The sequence below is a fragment of the Astatotilapia calliptera genome, chromosome 8, assembly GCF_900246225.1.
Source record: "Astatotilapia calliptera chromosome 8, fAstCal1.2, whole genome shotgun sequence".
In the NCBI taxonomy this organism is placed as follows: domain Eukaryota; kingdom Metazoa; phylum Chordata; class Actinopteri; order Cichliformes; family Cichlidae; genus Astatotilapia; species Astatotilapia calliptera.
The window spans coordinates 5,343,228-5,362,816 of NC_039309.1; the positions used below are offsets into that span (position 1 = coordinate 5,343,228).

The 19,589-nt window shown below is 39.3% G+C and overlaps 1 protein-coding gene across 2 annotated transcripts in view; it reads left to right on the forward strand.

Annotated features, from left to right (window-relative positions):
• myo1d (myosin 1D) overlaps window positions 1–19,589 on the forward strand; it is a 118,715-nt gene that overhangs the window by 54,271 nt on the left and 44,855 nt on the right. For both annotated transcript variants that reach the window (XM_026178077.1, XM_026178078.1), the window contains exons 16-19: window positions 3,387–3,594; window positions 16,770–16,993; window positions 18,240–18,378; window positions 19,383–19,487. In XM_026178077.1, coding sequence (XP_026033862.1) covers window positions 3,387–3,594; window positions 16,770–16,993; window positions 18,240–18,378; window positions 19,383–19,487 — 676 coding nt within the window. The remainder of the gene's footprint in view (window positions 1–3,386; window positions 3,595–16,769; window positions 16,994–18,239; window positions 18,379–19,382; window positions 19,488–19,589) is intronic.

Consider the following 19,589-nt stretch of genomic DNA (forward strand, 5'->3'; position numbering starts at 1 on the left):
AGTGCTGGGAAACACTTAACCTTACCAACACTGCATCCCAGATGGTTTACAATTGTATGCATAAGAAGGAATCAAAACCATCGCAGTATTTCCAAGCGTGTGTTGCACATTTACACAACATCCATAAGAAAACAATCAAATGTGACAAATTTAATACAATATTTCAAAATAAACACACACATGAATATAAATTTTAGGCCTTTGAAGCATGAGTATTGTCCAAGTAGAAGAAAAATAACCTACTTTCAATTACTCATTTATTCACAAGGGTTCGCCACAGCGGGTAGCTCCGCATATTTATTTTTTTTTACAAATCTAAAACTGGTTGGATTCCTAATTCTTTTAGTCCCCAAGGGGCTGAGTGTGAATGCAGCAAATCTTGCTTTCGAACAGCAGCACATGCCAACAACGCATTAGAACAACAACAGACCAAATCATTTAATTAAAGATCAAGTGGTCCTGATCTAATTGCACCTTGAAGTTTTTTTTCCTCAGTGAGCAGTAAATTAATTTGGTTCAGTCAATTAAGCAAGACCATTGAGAAAAATAACCACAATTATAAATCATAGTTTGATGTATTTTTCATGCTAGATGAAAGTATGGTAGATTGAAGGTTTGTGGTGCATGATTCATTTTTTTAAAAACATTTTCTTCTCAGATTAGCTTTAAAATGTTTGTGCAATAAGAGACTGAGCTTCCCTCACCTGAAACACTATTATTAAAATGTTATTGAACCCCTGAAGCTGTGCGTCGATCAGGCATCAAGGATATTGCACAAAAAGTCTTGACTGTGGGGTGTAAATATTGTGTTGTGTAACCTAATCAGCATCCAATCAACTAATCAGCTGCATCTCTAGCAGCTATTCCAAAATAATCCCTCCAGTGTCTTCTTTTTTTAAACAGTAATTTAGCGTAATGTTTTGTCCTTTTGATTAAAAGCAATTCTAAAACACCCACATTTGATTATAATTACTGAAGAGGGATGCTGATAGGGCATCTTAATTTGTTGAAGAATTACCCAGTTTTAATGTGGCACAATAACAAACAAACAGCAAGTACTAGTCAGTGACCTGTGTTAAAAACTCATGGTTTATTCATAGGCAAAAGCTTCGACATGTTGCAAACCTGTTTACATTCTAATTAGTTCTAAATTGCTTGCAACTGGAGGTGCAATAACTGGCCTCTGAGGCTTAAATCAATACAGGAATTTAGTCAAGAAATCTAACATATTTGACCAAGTTGAAAATCGTTCATTAAAACACTTTTTTGATCATGAAACATGAAACAAAAGTTATTAGCAAGAAAAAAAAACATAATGTTACCATAACTATTATAAATAATAAAAGTTAAAAGATTGAATTTAAAGACTTAGTACATTCCAGTACGTTTAGTGCATTCAAACAGAGCTTTAAGAAACTTACCTACTGCTACATGTAAGGCAGAATATCATCATCATCATCATCATCATCATCATCATCATCATCATCATCATCATCATTTATTTATTTATTTATATAGCACTTTAAAAACACACCTGGTTGACAATACTAATATGCACATAGTAATAAAACCAGACAGAATAGAAAATCACCTTAGCTGATTCTGACATAGACTTGCTGCTTCCACTAATAATAATCATCCAATAACAGTAAATTAAGGATCCTGCATACCTTTACTTTTTATCCTTCAAGTATATTTTGTTCTCTGTGGTTATTTTAACATGACACAGACACCTGGGGAGTTTCAGAGGGACACCATTTAGTCTGCAAGGCAGGGGTCTTTATTTTTAAATGTAATTGGATTCTCTGTGCATTACCTGTGTCTGACTGTCACGGTGCTGCAGTGCATTGTTTTATTGGTGCAGTCCATCGTGATGCCCCCAGTGGGACTTGGGTAACTCACAAGAGCTTGTTTAGTTCTTGTTTGTTCTGTTGACTCTGCGCTGCTGTTAACTATCCTGTGACAGGCGGGTAGTATAGGCTGTATACAACAGTATGACGTATGCATGTACTGCAAGTAGTGATGTATAGTGCATTTCTTTCACCCGTTGACCAAAACATCTGCTAAATTTGCCTGTTTTATATCTAGAGCTAGTTTTTGACAACAGGCTGCAAAACCAGCTGATTCTGGCTTTTCATGTGTGCTGTTCTTTTAATCTGTTTGTGTTTCAACACAAAAGAGATATCCAGAGACATTACTTGGGGTCTTAGAACTTATCAACATATTAACAATGGGCATATTAACATTTCACTGGATGCTAAATTAATAATACAAATCTGCAATCAAAGAGATCCATAATCTCGACAGTTTAAAGTCTTGCACGCAGCAGCGTTCATAAGAATGTTCTGCTTTGGCCTCATTACATTTCTGTAATGAGGCCAAAGCAGAACAAAAGCTCAGGGTTAAACTTTAAAGACTGTTACAGGACAGATGTGGATTCTTAGAGTCCTCCGATAGCACTCGTCCTCTGACATTTTAAGCTTCACGTTCTTTTTTTAATTAAAAATACAAGTCAAATATCACTTATTGGGAACTGATCACTGCTGATAGAAGATATAATAATTGTAAGATTGTTTTGTTCTAATGGAACATAATGCAATCAATCCCATACTTACACAGTGTACAGTGTATTAACTAACACTCCAAAATAGTACACATACTTGTGCCTCACCCTTATTCCCCAGCTGTCACATTCACCCACTGCCCTCCTAGAAATCCTGCTGGATTGAGGATTAAATAATGAGACTTTTGCATAACATGCTAACAAGGCATCCAACTCCATTACTCCAGTCCTCCTCGGTGATGGCATTATATCACAGCCTTACCAGTGGATCAGCTGTGAAATGACTCAGATCGCAGCTGTTACGTGGCAAAGTTTTGAAAACTGTTGATTTGATCTGGCAGCAGTGATGGCATCCTGAACTCCGGCAACCACCCCTAAAGTCTGCAATTAAATAGGAAGTAATAGAAGATGATGATGCGACGTTTGCTTTGAGAGTGTCGATGAAGAAGTATAGAGAAGATTAGAAGGAGTTTAACTGTTTGTTTTTGAACCCAGGACTTGTTATATCTATGTAATCTGATGCTGAAAATATATCTAGAAAATGTTCTCTGAATTTAACTATAGCATTGCTAATATGTTGATGTTTAGCAGGTATAAAGTACCATCTTGATTTGACATATTGGCATCGTAAACAAATGCAATGTACAGCTGGGGCTGATGGGAGATTCATTAGGACAGAAAGAAGTCCTCAGCAAAGTGAAATATATATATAGAATTATCCAGATCCTATTTAATTCCTCCCACAATGATCTAAATTTAAAGTCATAAATCTGCTGACACACAGTGCACATTTCTTCATGCAAACACTTTGTCCTTCCTCCAGATATAAGATGATCTCCGAGTTTACCTGGCCAAACCACGACTTGCCATCAGACAAAGATGCAGTCAAGAGGCTCTTGCAGGGCTGTGGGTTCGACCACGACGTGGCCTACGGCAAAACAAAGGTCTTCATCCGCACGCCGCGGACGCTCTTCAGCCTGGAGGAGCAGCGAGCTGAAATGGTTCAGAGAATCGTCCTCTTCCTCCAGAAAGTAAGAGTCTGACTGAATCTCAGTAGATGATGAATCAGATATGTCAACTTGAAATGTAAATCAGATGTGTCAGTATTACACTGATATCATGGGAAATTTATTGGTGATTTAGTGCTGCCAAACTAATGAAAAGCCCCCCTGTTGTCACTGATTTTATATTTTCCTTCTCTTTTAGTCGTCCTTTTACATCCTCTAAAACTTGTCCTGAATTCATGCAAAAAAATATCCTTTTATGGTATTCATTGACAGCAAAAGGGTTCCTAATTGCAAACATCTGTTATTGTAAATACCTCCGATTTCCAGTCATCAACAGCTATTATCTGATTACGGCCCTTGAAACAAGATCATGAGGTTCTTCTTGTTTCCAGACCCAAGTCGTGCTCTCATTGATATTCACCAGCTTTTGTTCTGCATATGAATAACCTGTGAGACTAGAAAAGCTCAGCCTGTACTCCAAGTTATACAAGCGCCGAGGTATTTTTGGACCTGATATAATCTTGTACTATTAGCATTATTCTCTATCTCTTAGGGTGAATATCTTTCTGCCGCTTCTCTTTTTTGTCTGAGTTTTCACCCACGCAACTCTCGCACAGTTACCAGATAAGATAAGTAGATCTCTAATTTAGAATTAAAGGTGAGTCTGGGTTTTGGGGCAATAACAGAGATGTTCTTTGTGTTAAATTAAAAGCACCACCATAATGCAGATGTGTCCTCATGTAATTGAGCCATGTCTTTGATGTTTTTGCTTTGCAGGCTTTGAAGTTAATCACACCTGCTTTAACTGTGAGGTCTCTGCAGGTGTCAGTGGACTGTAAATATGAAGTGAATTAGTTGTACCTAGATTGTTCAGCTAGATGTTAAGATTGGCTTGGACTAAGCTTAGACTTTCCTTACATATTGGGAATAATTCAGACTGTACATGAACGATGCAAGTAGCCATATTGAGGGCTCATGGTCAGCGTTTTAGCCATCGCCATCTTTGTTTTTATAAACCAGGCATCAAAGGAGCAGGTAGTCACGCCCCAAAGCTACCCATCTTTATCGTATAGTCAGTTGAGACTATAACCTCATATGGACTCATGTGACTCACTGCTGGTCATGAAAAAGAATGCACATTTAAAGCACTGTGCATTGATTTCACTTGACTTTTCAAATGCTAAAAGGTTGTGTTCATTTTTTATACAGTCTGTGGATCAAGCATCTGATACTGGGAGACGTAAACACATAGCAAGAATGAGTTAACTGTTCTTCAATATTTCTTGATCAAGTGATTTGGATTCTTTTGTATGTTTACCTTCTTCCGTGTCACACATTTAAACATTTCACAGTTTTACATGTGTGTTAATTGAAATGAAAAGTGAACTGAAATGAAAAAAACTGAACCAATTGTTTATTTATTTATTTTTATTTTCATTTCTTTTCTGCGCTTCCTGTTTTGGCTCGCCTGCAAGCTTTGCCTCCTGCTGCTGAATCAATTAGTTGACTAATACATTGTTGATTAACAGCAATAATTTGTCATTTGTCAAGCTAACACCAAATGCATGTTCCAGCTTCTCAAATGCGACGCCTTTTCTCTGGTTTGTACAATTACAGTTAAATAACTTCAGATTTTAGACTGTTGATGGGACAAAAGAAACACATGAAATCGGTATTTATTGCTTTTTCTTCCAGCTATATATGCTGCAAATGATCTGTTATGAATATTGATTGCTGGTGTGTGTTTCTCTGCATTCATGCGTCAGCGGTTTGATGACACCTCCTTCAGGCGAGAATGTCAGTGTCTTGTTGTGATTACGTCGCATTCGCTGACACGTGTCGGCTTAGCGTGCAGAGTACAACTTGTTATTTTTTTCATTTACTTTGATAGATAAAGACATGAGTCTGAGAATGTGGACTGTGGCTCTTTCTGCGTATCAAATTGAGGACACGAAATGCAAATCGCCCGGATGCTTCAAAATGCTTCTTTTGATTGACAGCCAAACGGCAATACTGTCAGTCTGTCAGCAGTTTGTGGGCGTGCAGTGTGTACACACTCTACACACATCTTACAGACTATAGCCTACATTTGGAGTCATGTGATTGGCACTCACGCGCTTTTTCCCAGCCTGTCATTACATTACCTTCGCGTGGGCAGATTCCTTTGCACCATGTTGCTTTCATCCCTACCTTTCTCAAACATTCTCTCCAACCTCTCAGACATGAAAGGGTTATCCAAGCCATATTAACTTTTGTACAGGATTGATTGGCTGACCTTATCGATCCGTTTGACCCTTTGCAGGCTTTTCCCACAAGCTCGCAGGACGGGTGTTGGCTCAACCGCTCCCTCAGGAGAATCTTATCTTGTATCTCACAGGATAAGCAGGCTTTGATAATGAAGGGAAAGCCCAGAGGATTTGAAGCTTCCCCACCTAAGCAAACATCACAGCATTGCTGAGGTGGAAGAGGGGTATTTAATCTTGCCCTCTGTCAGCATTAAAGCTAGGCGTGCAGTTTGCGCTTAACACACAGTCGCATGCCCATTCGCTCATGCGATATGCATGCAGTGACACACAAAATCAAATAGTGGTGTGACAGCAGAATTGACTCCTGTATGTACCACGCTGTTACTCAAACAAACATCCCAGACGGAGTATGATCTGCTGTGCCAAGCAATCCCCTTATCAGCACCTGGCACACCAGACTGCCTTATGCCAGTCGAGACCACAGTGCCAGGGCTGTCATTGTATGACTGCGGCTCAGACACACTTCTTGTTTCTCCGTTTGCTCTGTGGATTTATTATAAAACCACTCAGTTTGCTCCATCAAACAACAAAAAAATCCCCCTACAATCTGTGAATCTGCACAGTCTCCTAAACACAGGTTGAGTGGCCGCTCATAGTGCCGATGCTGCTGGTCGGAATCGGGAGATCATTGTATTTTCTGTGTCTGTGCTGTTGCTTTATTCCTTTAAATTACCATAATGTACAATAAACCTGGTGTAGCTAGAGGAATGGACTGGTGCAGGGGGAGGGGCAAGAAGTCCTCTACTGCTTCATTTAATCCTCTACCCTTCAGCCCCTGTATTCACGTGCTCACACTCGCCTCATCTTCCTGCTTGTGTTGTGCTACTGAGCGCAATACCAGTGATTGCTCTGCATCCATGTCTGTGCAGTCCTGCACTGACAACACTGAAGCCTGCCACATTGAAAGCAATCTGATTTTTACCACTTTGAGAAATGAAAGCATGAAGATTCCCAAAAAAAAAGCACATGACATCTCAACATAAATACAGATGTTATAAATTATACATAGGCCACCCCCACCTTCACTCTGTTAAAATGAATATTTCATAAATTCAAGCTCAGCCATCCACATCACAGTACCTGTCAGCGTTTGTCAGAGCAGGGACAATGACGAGAAAAGAGACACCCCCCTCTCGTGTATTCTGAGCTTCCGCCTTAATTGCTTTCCAAAGCTTTACATACTCTCCATAGCAGTGGGTTTATCAGACGTGGCGAGCGTTATGTCTTGGGCAGTCAGCTTTAACAGCGCAGCCACAGGGGGCTTGTCTGGGCAGGAGCTAAATGAAAATATCTTTAAAGGATAAAGAGCTTTATTTTATTATTTTGTACTGTTTCCCGTTGGGTGAGTCGTGTCTTCAGGCAATAAGAAGTGCAGCAATAATTTAAGTCTTTTTGGGGAAGACTCTGACATGGAGAGCCCTCCTTTATAGCCCTCTTGTGAATAGTGGGCTACTTAGTGCAAGGCTAACACTGCCTCCTCTCTGTTTAACTGCCCAGAACTGATCTGTCTTCTTCTAGACATCAGCAGCTACATGATCTGTAATCCTTTGATCCTATCTGAACCTGCAAAGTGTTTTAGTTATCATCGAAAGCTATCACCTCCACAAAACTCAGTGCAGCTGTCTGTAACTGATCAAAGGAAAGTTTAACTTTTTTGTAACAATCCCACCGCTGGGTTTGAAAGAAATGTGCCTCCTTTGTTCTCAGAGAAACCTGTAATGATGAAACTCTTCATGTGTCTTTTTTTATATGACACTGGTTATATGGCAAAAAATCTTTATTTTATATTGTAGTATATCATATTCTCAAACTTCCATGTTATTCATTATTTAGTACCTAAGTTTCTGATCTTTAAACCTCCTTAAACTATGAAGCTGACTTTTAAAGAAATGCCAGATTTAAAAAATAAATGGATAAAATTCAAGGCTGTGAGATTGATTGTAGCCTATAAATATCTTACAGCCCACAATGCTTTTGGATAATGTGAAAACTTTCTCCATGGCAACTGAAGTGTGGCTCACAGGCAGATTCATTTTCCACTTGGCTGTATCCTCACTAATTCTCACTAATTTAATTTCACTTGAATGAAATTGAAAATGTTATAAATTAGAGATGCAACAGACATGGCCACCCTGTAGCCTTGTTGTCGTTGTCGCCTTTAAAACATGGCAAATTACAAACCACAGGTCCTTGATAGTGGAAAGAATTTAAGAGGCTAATGAGGGAAAATCTGACACAAGTATCTGAACAAATCAAACACAAAATCACATTTTCAGAGATTGAAAGTGATCGAATTTCAAAATAACTGCCAATTAAAGGTGCAGTATGGACTGTTTTCATTTATATCCTGCCACGAGAACTTGAAAGAAACACAGGGATACTTTGATTTTTTTTCATGATTATTAATAATTGGTTGTTGTACATATTTAGTCACCCAGGAAACAGGTTTGAAATAGTGCATGTGTGTCTCAGACTAACACGCTAAAGGGTTCTTCACACTATAGTTTAATGTGGTCCAAATCAGTTGGCAAATTTGTAAATTTGTAGCTTTTTCCTGTGATTCGGTTTCTTTTCTCAGGGAAAAAGTTAAAGCAAACCAAAATGTGTCCCTGCCTACAAATCAAATCAAATCAAATCACTTTTATTGTCACATCACATGTGCAGGTACATTGGTACAGCACATGTGAGTGAAATTCTTGTGTGCGAGCTTCACAAGCAACAGAGTTGTGCAAAATACAATACAAACCACATGCTTAATGTCTGCATAGATAGGTGCTGTGTTCTGGACTAGTGTATACAATGGAAAATTTACTCCTGCCATTTATTATTTATCTGGGAGATCTGCACTCCTATGGGAGTCTGCTGCATCCCAGAATGCAAAGCATATGTGGCCACGGAAAGGTGCTTAGCTCAGACTTGTCGTGTACACTTTGTCGAATCAAGGCGGGATCACATTCTTAACATAAACAAACCACTTGGTGGTTTAGAGTTGGTTTGGAAGCAGACTGAGATCACCTCCATAAAGTGAAAAACTTCAGCTAGACCAAAAGCTGGTTTGAATTGTTTTTAACCAGAAGAACACAATTATACTTATAGTTGTGGTTAGGGCTGGATCAGGAGACCTTCACTTACACAGACCTTACACTGCAATAGGTCTAGGCGACTGGAGGCGTCCCATGATGCACTGAGTATTTCTTCTTCCCGTCTTTTCACACCCTGTGTTTATACACCAGTCTGAATTATTAGTTTTTATTAATTTCTGGCTCTCTTTTACAGCGTGTCTTTATCCTGTCTTCCTGCCCTTATCCCCATCCGGTCGTGGCAGATGGCTACCACTCCCCGAGCCTAATGCTGCCAGAGGTTTATTCCTGTTAAAAGGAAGTTTTTCCTTCCCACTGACGCAAATTGCTCACCCATAGGGGTTCTCTGATTGTTGTGGTTTTCCTTCTATTATTGTAGGGTCTTTACCTTATAAAGTGTCTCGAGGTTGTAATTTTTTTTTATTTTTGTTTTGATTGAATTTAATTGTTATAATTAACAGAGAACTGATGTTAATGATCTTCAGTTTCAACACAAATGACATTGTTTGGGTGAAAAACAAACTACTGAATAGGCTAAATGTTACATACTGGATAAGACAAAAGATGTCAAACCTTCCACTACTAAAAATAAAACGTGAAAGAAAAACATAAGATTTCTGGACTATTTTTGAAGTAAATGTAAAAGTTTTGGATAGTTCAGAAAATCAGGAGAGTCAGAAAGTGTGAATATATTTTGATATTTCTTTTTTGTTTTTTTGGTTCCATTGTCGGTTAGAAATTTGATAAAATTTTCATTTGTATGAGATCTGCATTAATGCTCTGTAGATTAGCTTTGAGCACCTTGTGGTTTCAGTAAATGAATCAATTAGCTGGTTTTATTGCGTGTCCTTCAAACATGTTTGACTAATGTGTGTTCCTTTGAGCTCATACTGCTGTCCGTTGGCAATAATCCTCCAGTCCATCTGAATGATGCATCAGCTTTGCAGAGATATTCAATGTACTCTTCAGTCCTGTCTCTCTCAGTGAGATTGTAATGTTTAAACTGAGTTTGAAAACATTTGTTTCACATCATTAGTGTACATTAGCCAGAGGTAAAATTTAAAATGACAGCATGTTCTGGATTGAAAGAATGAGGAATCGGTGTCTGGATTGTGCCGTTGATCTTTACTGAGCAGTGAGCTGCTCACTCGAGCACTCTATTGATTTATGATAATTGCTGCTGACCTGAGCTTCAGCCTAATGTTTTCCCGTGACAGCCTCTGGACAGTGCATGTTTGAAGCTTCACTAAATTCTGTCACACACTCTTGATTTCACCCCTCCCCCTCCAACCCAACATGCGTATCGAGCATGTCACTGGAAAACCAGCTCAATATCCCCGGAGGATGTGGAAACTCAGGCATTCGTCAGTGCAGTGAAGTGTGGCGCACCGGCCTATCTGTCTTTCCATGTCGGAATTTTGTCACGCTTTGTGTTTAGGTGACAACAAAAGGAATGGTTGTTTTTTTTCCTGCTTTGAATTAGACCTTTTAGATTGCCAACGCTGCAGTCCAATTCTGTTAGTAGGCCTTTTATTGGCACTACAGAATACTTTCAGATTAAAGACATTCAGTATTGCCAGCTAATAATGTGCCCTGTCTGTGTTCTACTAAACATTTCAACAGCAGCCTTCCTGCTCTCACCGGTCGCCCTTGCACATGTGATTTGTAAATGCTTTTACTCAGCCTTCATTTCCATAAAGTCAACCCCTCAAATAAAACCCCAGCTTTCTGTCCCACTTTGTTGCAACCAAAGATCCCCAATCTGGCTTTGATGAGCTCGTAAATCCAAACCTCCAAAGCGTGGTGAAAGCAGAGCCTTGGAAAGGATGATCAGATGGCTTTATTGGCCGGGAGAGTAAGGGGGCAGACCGTCAGGGGCCTTGTTATTGGCCTGATTTATCCACAATCCCCAGAGTGTCATCTTCATCAGACTGCCACAATCATTGCAGCCAGCCTGCTACACTGTTTAAGGGGCAGAAAATGTGTTTAGGGGGTGTGTTTGTGCATGTACAGGTAGCTAGATGGCCTCATCGTAACTTTCAGATCTGTTTACCTGCCATGCACTTTAATGAGGCCCCAGTGAGGAGATGGTAATGCCTTTTGTCTGATTCTTGGTTAGTTATTACATTTTATTTCTCTTGCTTTGCCTTTCACCTCCAACCCCAGTATTTTACAATGTAATTAGTGACTTGTAGCTTAGATAAACACAGCTGTTGATCTGGCGTAGGCCTGTGCACCATGTGGATATGAGGCAGGCAACATCTCAACTCGGCTTACACCGAAGCTCTAATTTGGCCACCTTTTGCTTTGTTACTTAGTGTATGATGTGAGCACATATGGGCCGGGACTGTGTGGGGTGTCAGATATCACAATGTGACATAGACAAGACAGAAAGGGAAGCAGCAGGAAGAGCACATCACACTGTAATGAATGAGGTCTGTTGTGTATTTCTTTCTTTTTTTTAAAAACAAAGATTTAGCAGTTCTAAAAACAGGTTCATAAAACATCCAGAGAATGAGACAAACATAATCGAAACATATAAAGTAGCATATTCAAGAAGCAGCTGTTATATAGAAGGGAAAAAAAATAAATATAATGCTATAGAAGTCTCCTTGTAAATATTAACACACAGTGAATTTAATTCATCAGAGCATGGATCTACTTTGGCTTTGGTGTGCATAAAAAGAAATAAAATGGGGGAAAAACATACTGAGTGTACTCCTTCAACACATACAACTGGAAAATCTTGCACTGCACACAACATTTAGTCTGCCCAGAGTCGCCATTTAATCTGCAAGCCACTTTACAACCCACCTGCATATGATCCTTTTCATGCTGTCCGCCTTAAGAGCTCAGTATACCAACTGCACTGGTCATTTAGAAAGTCTCATCTTTTTAAACTGTTCTAACATCTCCTTTTATCAGTGAGCATCTGATTTGATAGATCATTAAAATGGAGGTTAAAGAAACAACACAATCATACACTCATGCCTTTAATCTGGTTGTGGCTCTAGTGACACAGGTTACACAACTCAAGAGGTGGAGGAGAATAGCGACAGTAATGGCCCACTTCTGTTGTTTTCACAACCTTGGGGCTTAAATAAGGCGTGTGGAGAGCCTATGCATGGCTTTGAAGGTGGTTGTGGCTGTTTTCTGTCACCAGGGTGACAGTTTAGTAGACCAAATAAACAGTCTGTCTGTGAGCTACTCCTGTGCTACTGTTGCTCCAGCTAGCTGCAGAGAAAATCTAAGTTTTATACAAAGAGCTAAAGTGTTAAAAACGATGTTAAGTCTCCACTTATAGGTCTGACTAAGCTCTTCCTTCTACATGGTGAACTGTGCACTCTTTCCTTTCCTGTTTCGACACACATTTCAGCCAACTGCACACAAACATCTATGTAGGTTGCAAACCCATGGCACCATAAATCCCTCATTGCCCCTTTCCATAGACTAGGTCGATGGTCCTGGAACAGAGCCATAATGCAATAAATGAATTATTGCAGATGGTAACAACAGAATTCTCTTGACTAATGTTATCTAGAGTGAATTAGTATTTAATATAATGTTGAACTGTAATTATAATCATGCACTAATAGATTACAACATAAATAAGAAGTCTTGCCATACAGCAGCTACAGATGACAGTAAACAAAGAATATAAAGATGATGTTTTAAGCTGTTGACTGCTATTATAAAGTCTAAACATAATTACAGCGGAGGATACTGTGTAGCTATTCAGTATTTATTTTTCAGTTTTGCTATGCACGACAAGGCAAACCTCATCTCACATAAAGACAAACCAGTACAAGCAAATGTAGTTCTAACAAAAGTTGTAAATGAATTAATAATTGCTTTTGTTCAAATTAAATCTTTGCAATAGTCAAAAAGCAGCACACAACTGAAGTGGAAATGAGCCAATCCTGACATCCATGAAAAATGAGTTTCAACATGAAAAGCCGTTTTCTAGCCTCTTGTTGGTGAAGAAATAAACATTATATAAAGAGGGTAAGATATTGTCGTCAGGTGGTAATTCTGATTTAAATGCACATAGTTTGGTTTGCATTCACACCAGGGACGTTTTGACAGTAATGTCTGACCCAGTGCCCACTCCTGAAACTTTGCCTAATTCACCGTAACACTCTGAGCCCCTTCAGAATTCAGACGAAAGCAACTGTTAACCTCACAGAGACGCGAGGAAGCCGCCGTCGCTGAAGCCCATTCATTCCTCCCACCACCGTCACCCCGAGCACGTGGGCGATTCCTCTCAGGGGTCGATTAGTGATGACTATGTAGCTGCCCTCCTTTTCTCACTCTCATGCATTATGTATTAAAGACAGTGCAGCATGGAGAAAACAGAGGATACGGTTTTAAGCCGTAAAATGACACAGCATCAGAGGAAAACTGTTTGCTCTTATCGTTTGACGTTTATGTAACACAAGTGTCAAAAGATAAAGACTGCTATTCCCCCCCCCCCCCCCCCCCCCCCTTTTGGATCTATTTTCTTGAGCTGTTTTGGAAAAGTAATCCAGTTTTGCAGCTTTAAGACGATGTTGTGTTTCTCTTTAACGACATCTGTGGATGGAAATTTGAATTTCAACAGCAGATACATAAAACCTACAAACTTTGCATCACAATAGTTTGGACTAAGAATAGCTTTGATATGGGGCATGGCATTTATCAAAGCTACACTGTAATAATTAACACAGCCATATAAAGAATCAGATCGACTGTGGACAGGAAGCAGCTCAGTATACTTGAACATACATCATTTACAGTAACATCTGGGGAGCTGATTATTCCGTTTTTTCTAGCTAACTACGGCTGATCTCAGCTTAATGGGCATAATGTACAACTGCATAAACTTTGGAGGATTAAAAATACTAATTAAACCCTCCTTTTTTTTAAACAAAGAGAGTGTGATCAAGCCACTGTGGTCATTACATAACATGCTAGCTTTCCCTCATTGATCCAAATGTGATTCAGCTTCTGCTCATAACTACCCTCTTTCCACTTTGTAAGTAATGACGTGGTTAAGTCAGCACTCTAAGCTAGACCATTCTCTACATGCTTTAGTTAAAAAGTGAAAATGTTTCACTAGATATAAAACAATTTTCAGCTGGTGCGGTTAATTATTCTGCTGCAGTCCAGCAGTGCATGACTTATCTTCCTCTCTGGCATTTGTTAGTCTCATCAGGTGAAAACTACCACCTCCACAGTTTTAATATGCAAATGCAACAAATCCTTTTCTTTGCCACCGGCCTCCCCCACACTTTGAATCCATTAAATATTCATGATATCTATGATTACTGCGCATTACACTCAGATGATATCTGCTAGAGAGCCTCCAGTGCAGTCTGCAGTGTTGCCTTAAATTTGTAGGTCTGTGACACTGGATTACTGGCGATGAAAGATTATTTAGACACAATGTAGCCACTTAAATCTGGAATAAACTGAGAGGCTTCATGCATGCCTGTGTATGTGTCTATAAGAGGGAGGGAATACAGCGAAAGGAAGACATATGGTGGCGATTTTAGTGAGGCCGAGTTTAGAGTTATGGTTCTCTGGGGCCCCACTTACATCTATTATTCATGTTCTCGAGTGTCTAATAGCCACTCAGTCTATGTTTGGTTACAGGCAGGTCCTTATTTTAGCTTCTTTAGACTGAATAAAGGCTGTTTAAACATTGCAGTAAGAAATGTATAACAAATGAGAGATTTAATGAGTTGTAATGGTGAGTCACAACAAAATTATTAATTTAAAAACATGGTGCTTGACACTTTGAAATATGTGCTTATATATTAGCTACTATAGCGGTATTTAAGTGAATTTAATGCTGCTATGAAGACCTCATGATTCATATTTAAGTGCAGTGGGTTGCACGTGTTTACGGTTCATTTTTATCATGGATTCATGAGCTAGGCAACCTGCTGCAGTCCATAAAAGGGCAAAATGTTGGAAGTTGTTTCTTCACATGAAGGCCATTTTAGGTCATTCGAAGTTGAAGCTTTGGACAGTGTTTTAAATTATTGATAACGCGTGTCAGTGTTTGTCTGAGGGTACAGCAGGATCCCTGATGTGGTCTCTGATACAGGAGGGTTTAAAGTAACTGCAGTGAAACTGCAGGTCTGCTGAACGAAAAGGCGGGGGGGCTATTTTCCTTATTCTTTCTGACAGTTCCCTGCTTGTTTTTCATTTTACTTTATTGTTATTAAATTATTAATATTGGTTTCAGGTACATTTTTGACACAATTGCTTGTTTCTGCTCCACAATTTAAAAATGTTTTGTTCCTGTGGTTCTGGTGAAGCAACATCACTGCTGTCTGAGTCTCTTTGTACTGTGTAGTACTACACTATAAGAAAACCAATGCTGATTTAAAGTATAGTTCAGTTTGATTTGTCATTTGACAGAGTATAGAGTATATACACTACTGTCAGTCATAGGTTTGTTTGTTTGTTTTAGTTTATTTTAAATATATAACCAGTATACAGTCAGTAAAAAGTCATTTAGGAAAAACCTGGAGGAACCTGGATATATGAGGGCAATCCCAAAAGTAAGATCTCCTATTTTTTTTTTAGAAATGCAAAAACTGTTTATTTTCTATAATATTTACATCATTTTAAAGGTTGAATTATTTCTTTTTCTACATAATCATCATGTCAGTTGATGCATATTTGTAGGCGCTGTTCCAGTTTTACAATGCCCATGTCGTACCAGCTCGCCGCCATGTCCTTCAGGAAGCGTTGAACCTCATCTTTTACCTCTTCGTACTGCTGTAAACTCTCTACACCACTTACAAAACAGTTTAACGCCTTTTGCGTTCAAAAATCGAATAACTGCGCACATTTCGCCCTTGAAAACGGGAGCTCCATTTTCAACGTCTGCCAAGCCCAAACAAGCATCCAAGTGAAGCCGAGCATGCTTGTTTGAGAGTGGAGGAAGCACCAATCACAACAGTGTGACGAACAGCCGTATGAACAGTTTCTCTACATCCCCACCGCTTTGGAAACCTTACTTTTGGGATTGCACTCACACTATACAGAAATAAATCAAAATACATCACAGTATTACTTTACATTTGTTGGTTTAGTTTACATATTCGAAAAACAGGAAAAGGTGTGGCTTAAAGTGTGGTTGGTAATGCAGAGTAATTTCAGTGTTTGCGCCGTAGTCTCCATAAACAGTTTATCACTTTAAAATGTGCAGCTACAGCCACGCATCCTGAATTCAGGTTCTTGTTTATGTAGAAGTTCATTTTGTCCCTATTCCATTGCTCCTTTAAACCATGGTTACAAAAATGCTGCTGTATTGAACATTTTAACTAGTACTCTGCAGATAAGCTCTGGCTACAACTGGTTAATCGATGCTGGAGTGTCTGGCCCATTGCTAGTTAAACCTTTACACTGTTCTCAGCCAAACACAGGAATCCACACCACTCAGCCATAAAAACAGCCCACTGTTACACTACTGTGAAGAATTCCTTCATTTTTACAGCAGTTTCAGCCAGACTATGTTTGTAACATACAGTATGTAGTTTTAAATCCGATGTGAAGGTTTTTATTAGCTCACTATAGAGATGGATTGGATTTTCTATGAAAGGCAGACTTGGCCTGTCATCCCAAATGATGGAGTTTCCTTGCAAAGTTATCAAAATATCATTTTGCATTATGAGCAGAAAGAGAGGCAATAATAAGCCATAAAACCCAGAGTGAGGATTGCCATAAAGCATTTAAAAGTACTTTCTATGTGGAGATCTGTACTGTAATTGCAATAAAATTATATCTATGTATTCTTTATGTGAACCCTTGTCTTCAGGTGTGGAGAGGAACTATAGCCAGAATGCGGTACAGACGCATGCGAGCTGCCCTCACCATCCTGCAGGCCTACCGACGCTACAAGGTCAAGTCTTACATCCGTGAGGTCAACCGTCGCTTCAAAAACGTGCGATCCATGAAGGATCATGGCAGGCACGTGAAGTGGCCCACGCCCCCCAAGGTTCTGCGCAGGTTTGAAGAGGCGCTCAAGAGCATCCATAGCAGGTACTCCACAAGAAAACATCTGCCGAGATAGATTTTTAAACAGGCCCATCATGTATGTAAGTGTGTTTCTACTCCTATAATTGGTTTATGCTAGTCTGGAATAATTGATTAGACTGCAGAGTTGTAACTTTTCCCTGTTGTTTTGTTTTCGCAAAGAAAAAACTACAAGCAAACCAGAATCCATCTTTGTAAACCATGTGAGAGCATTTAACCTGCTTGTTGGCCAAATGTGTCTAGGGCTGGGTTTATAAGTAGAGGATATAGGTGAGGGCTTGGTTAATTTTATAGCTAGTTGGTACAGTTTGTTTAATCTGCACACCTAACATTTATTTTAGAGTTTGTGTACTCCCAGAATTCAAAGCATACGTACTATTGAGAGATCTTTAGCTCAGACTTGCAGCGTCCATGTGGCAGATCGAGGTGGGATCACATTCTCACCATAAACAAATATGAATGTTAGGAGTAAATTCTCCTTGTTATCCACTATTTCTGAATACAGCACCTTCTTCCTGTATTGACTTTTGTTGCTCCTGCCCCGAACACATCTAGCCAACAGGCAGACAGAACATTCTTATAAGGCTTATGGTTCACTTTAAGTTTGCTTTCTTTGTTTTCTCTGTGAAAAGAAACAAACCACAGGACGAAATTAAAGTTTAAAAGAGTAAATGAACTGTTAAACTTGTAGAAGCAAATATCAGCTTTTAATGATGACCAACTGTTGTTGTATTATACGTTCAGAACAGAAACAGAAGCTGAACCTTATTCAAACAAAATGTTTTTAAATTGTTCTCTTTTGAAGAAAATCGCTTTCCTAAATTGGCTGAACTAAAAGTAAATCTGACTCCAACCACAGGAGACAACACATGCCCTCCAGTGTTATTTTACATCCAGATGAGTCTTTTTGAAGCAACTTACACATGTTTCCTTCTGCCTTGGGCTCACACTGGGCATTGATTTTTCTTTCTCCATCAAAGGCTCATCACTTCCTTTCATCCCATTGTCTGTTTGTTTGCCTTTTTTCTATTTGAAGCCGGACACAGTGAGAAAATAACCCTCCTAGAGAATTATGTTGGCTGTCAGTAAATACAGTACAGTGAAGACGGGGTCGACTGCAGTCCTGCTGCAACACCCCACTGACCCGACTACAGTAACAAGGCTCTGTGCAGCATCCTTTATATAGAAAGTTCGATTTTCCTCCGTTCTAAGTTTGCTCTGTGTGTGTGTTTTTGGATGCGTTTATCTCCAGGTGGTGGGCATGGACACTGATCAAAGGCTTATCTCCAGAGGAGACCCTGCAGGTGAGGGCCAAGGTAGCCGGCCTGGAGGCCCTGAAGGGCCAGAGGGCTGATTTGGGGCTGCAACGGGCCTGGGAAGGAAACTATCTGGTGAGTAGGAGGGGTAGCATGAGTCCAGTCATGAAAAAGACGTATTTTACAGAGTGAAATTGGCCATGCTAGCTTTGTTCATGCAGGCTGTGTCTCCTGCAGCTTGCATCAGCTGCTGTTTCTCTGTGGCTGAAATCCAGATCAGACATAGTTATTGAACCTCAATGCTATGCAGTTTGTAGCATAAAATGCTGAAAAATAGAGTACCCTGCTGGTATTAAACATGTGATTTAATTCATTCATTGTTTGCTGACTCTTCAATCAGACAATGTTTAATAATACTGCCTGCATCCAAACTTAAAACCCTGGTTTATTTTCTTTTGGATTCAGGCATTAATCAGTCTGATCATCGCTCATGACATCCTATTTCATTTCAAAGTTTCAAAGTTGTAGACCACGAACCAATAAGTGATGATATGGTGGCCTTGTCTAACTTTTATATGCACTCTATAGAGAAACCTTCCAGTTAAAAACAAAGGAAAAGTGTTTAGTCTCATTCTTTGAGCAGATTTATTAAAGAAAGTATCAAGCAAGACAAGAAACAAACAGTGTGATATGAATGGAAAATAAGCCTAAAAAGAAGGGAAGCAGTTTTACACCTCGCATTTATTTTACAGACCTCAATTACACCCGGTGGACATTAGAAGACATAAGAAGATAAGCATCTTAACAATGTAATGTTGGCTCAGCTGTTTTCCCAGTAAATAGTAATTACCATAGAGTGTGAATACTGGACTGAAGGAATGTACCCAATTAAGCCAGGGTTTTTTGTCAGTGGATGTTGTGGCTGTCTTTAGGTTAATTATATATGATTCAAACAATTTATTCATTTAAAACTCCTGCAATGAAAACATTTTCATTGTGAGATAATACATTCATTAAACCAATAAAAATGCATGCATAAATAGGATATTTATAAGCTCATCTTAACTTGGGCAGGTTGTGAATTAATTCGAGTTAAACTGGAATATTTTGATAAGTTTCTTGTGGTGTGTGTCTGACAGAAGCGAGACAGCCCTGACACAGCAGCATCGTTCACACTGGTCTCAAGCGATCTGCAGCGGAAAGACAAATTCATGAGAGTCCTGTTCTCCTGCAACGTACGCAAGGTAAAAGCTTTTCAGAGCAGATATCCATGACTTTACCACATGTGCACACACTCACAACACGTGTCTGTGTGTACAAAGACATAAACCCAGCTGCTGATGGCT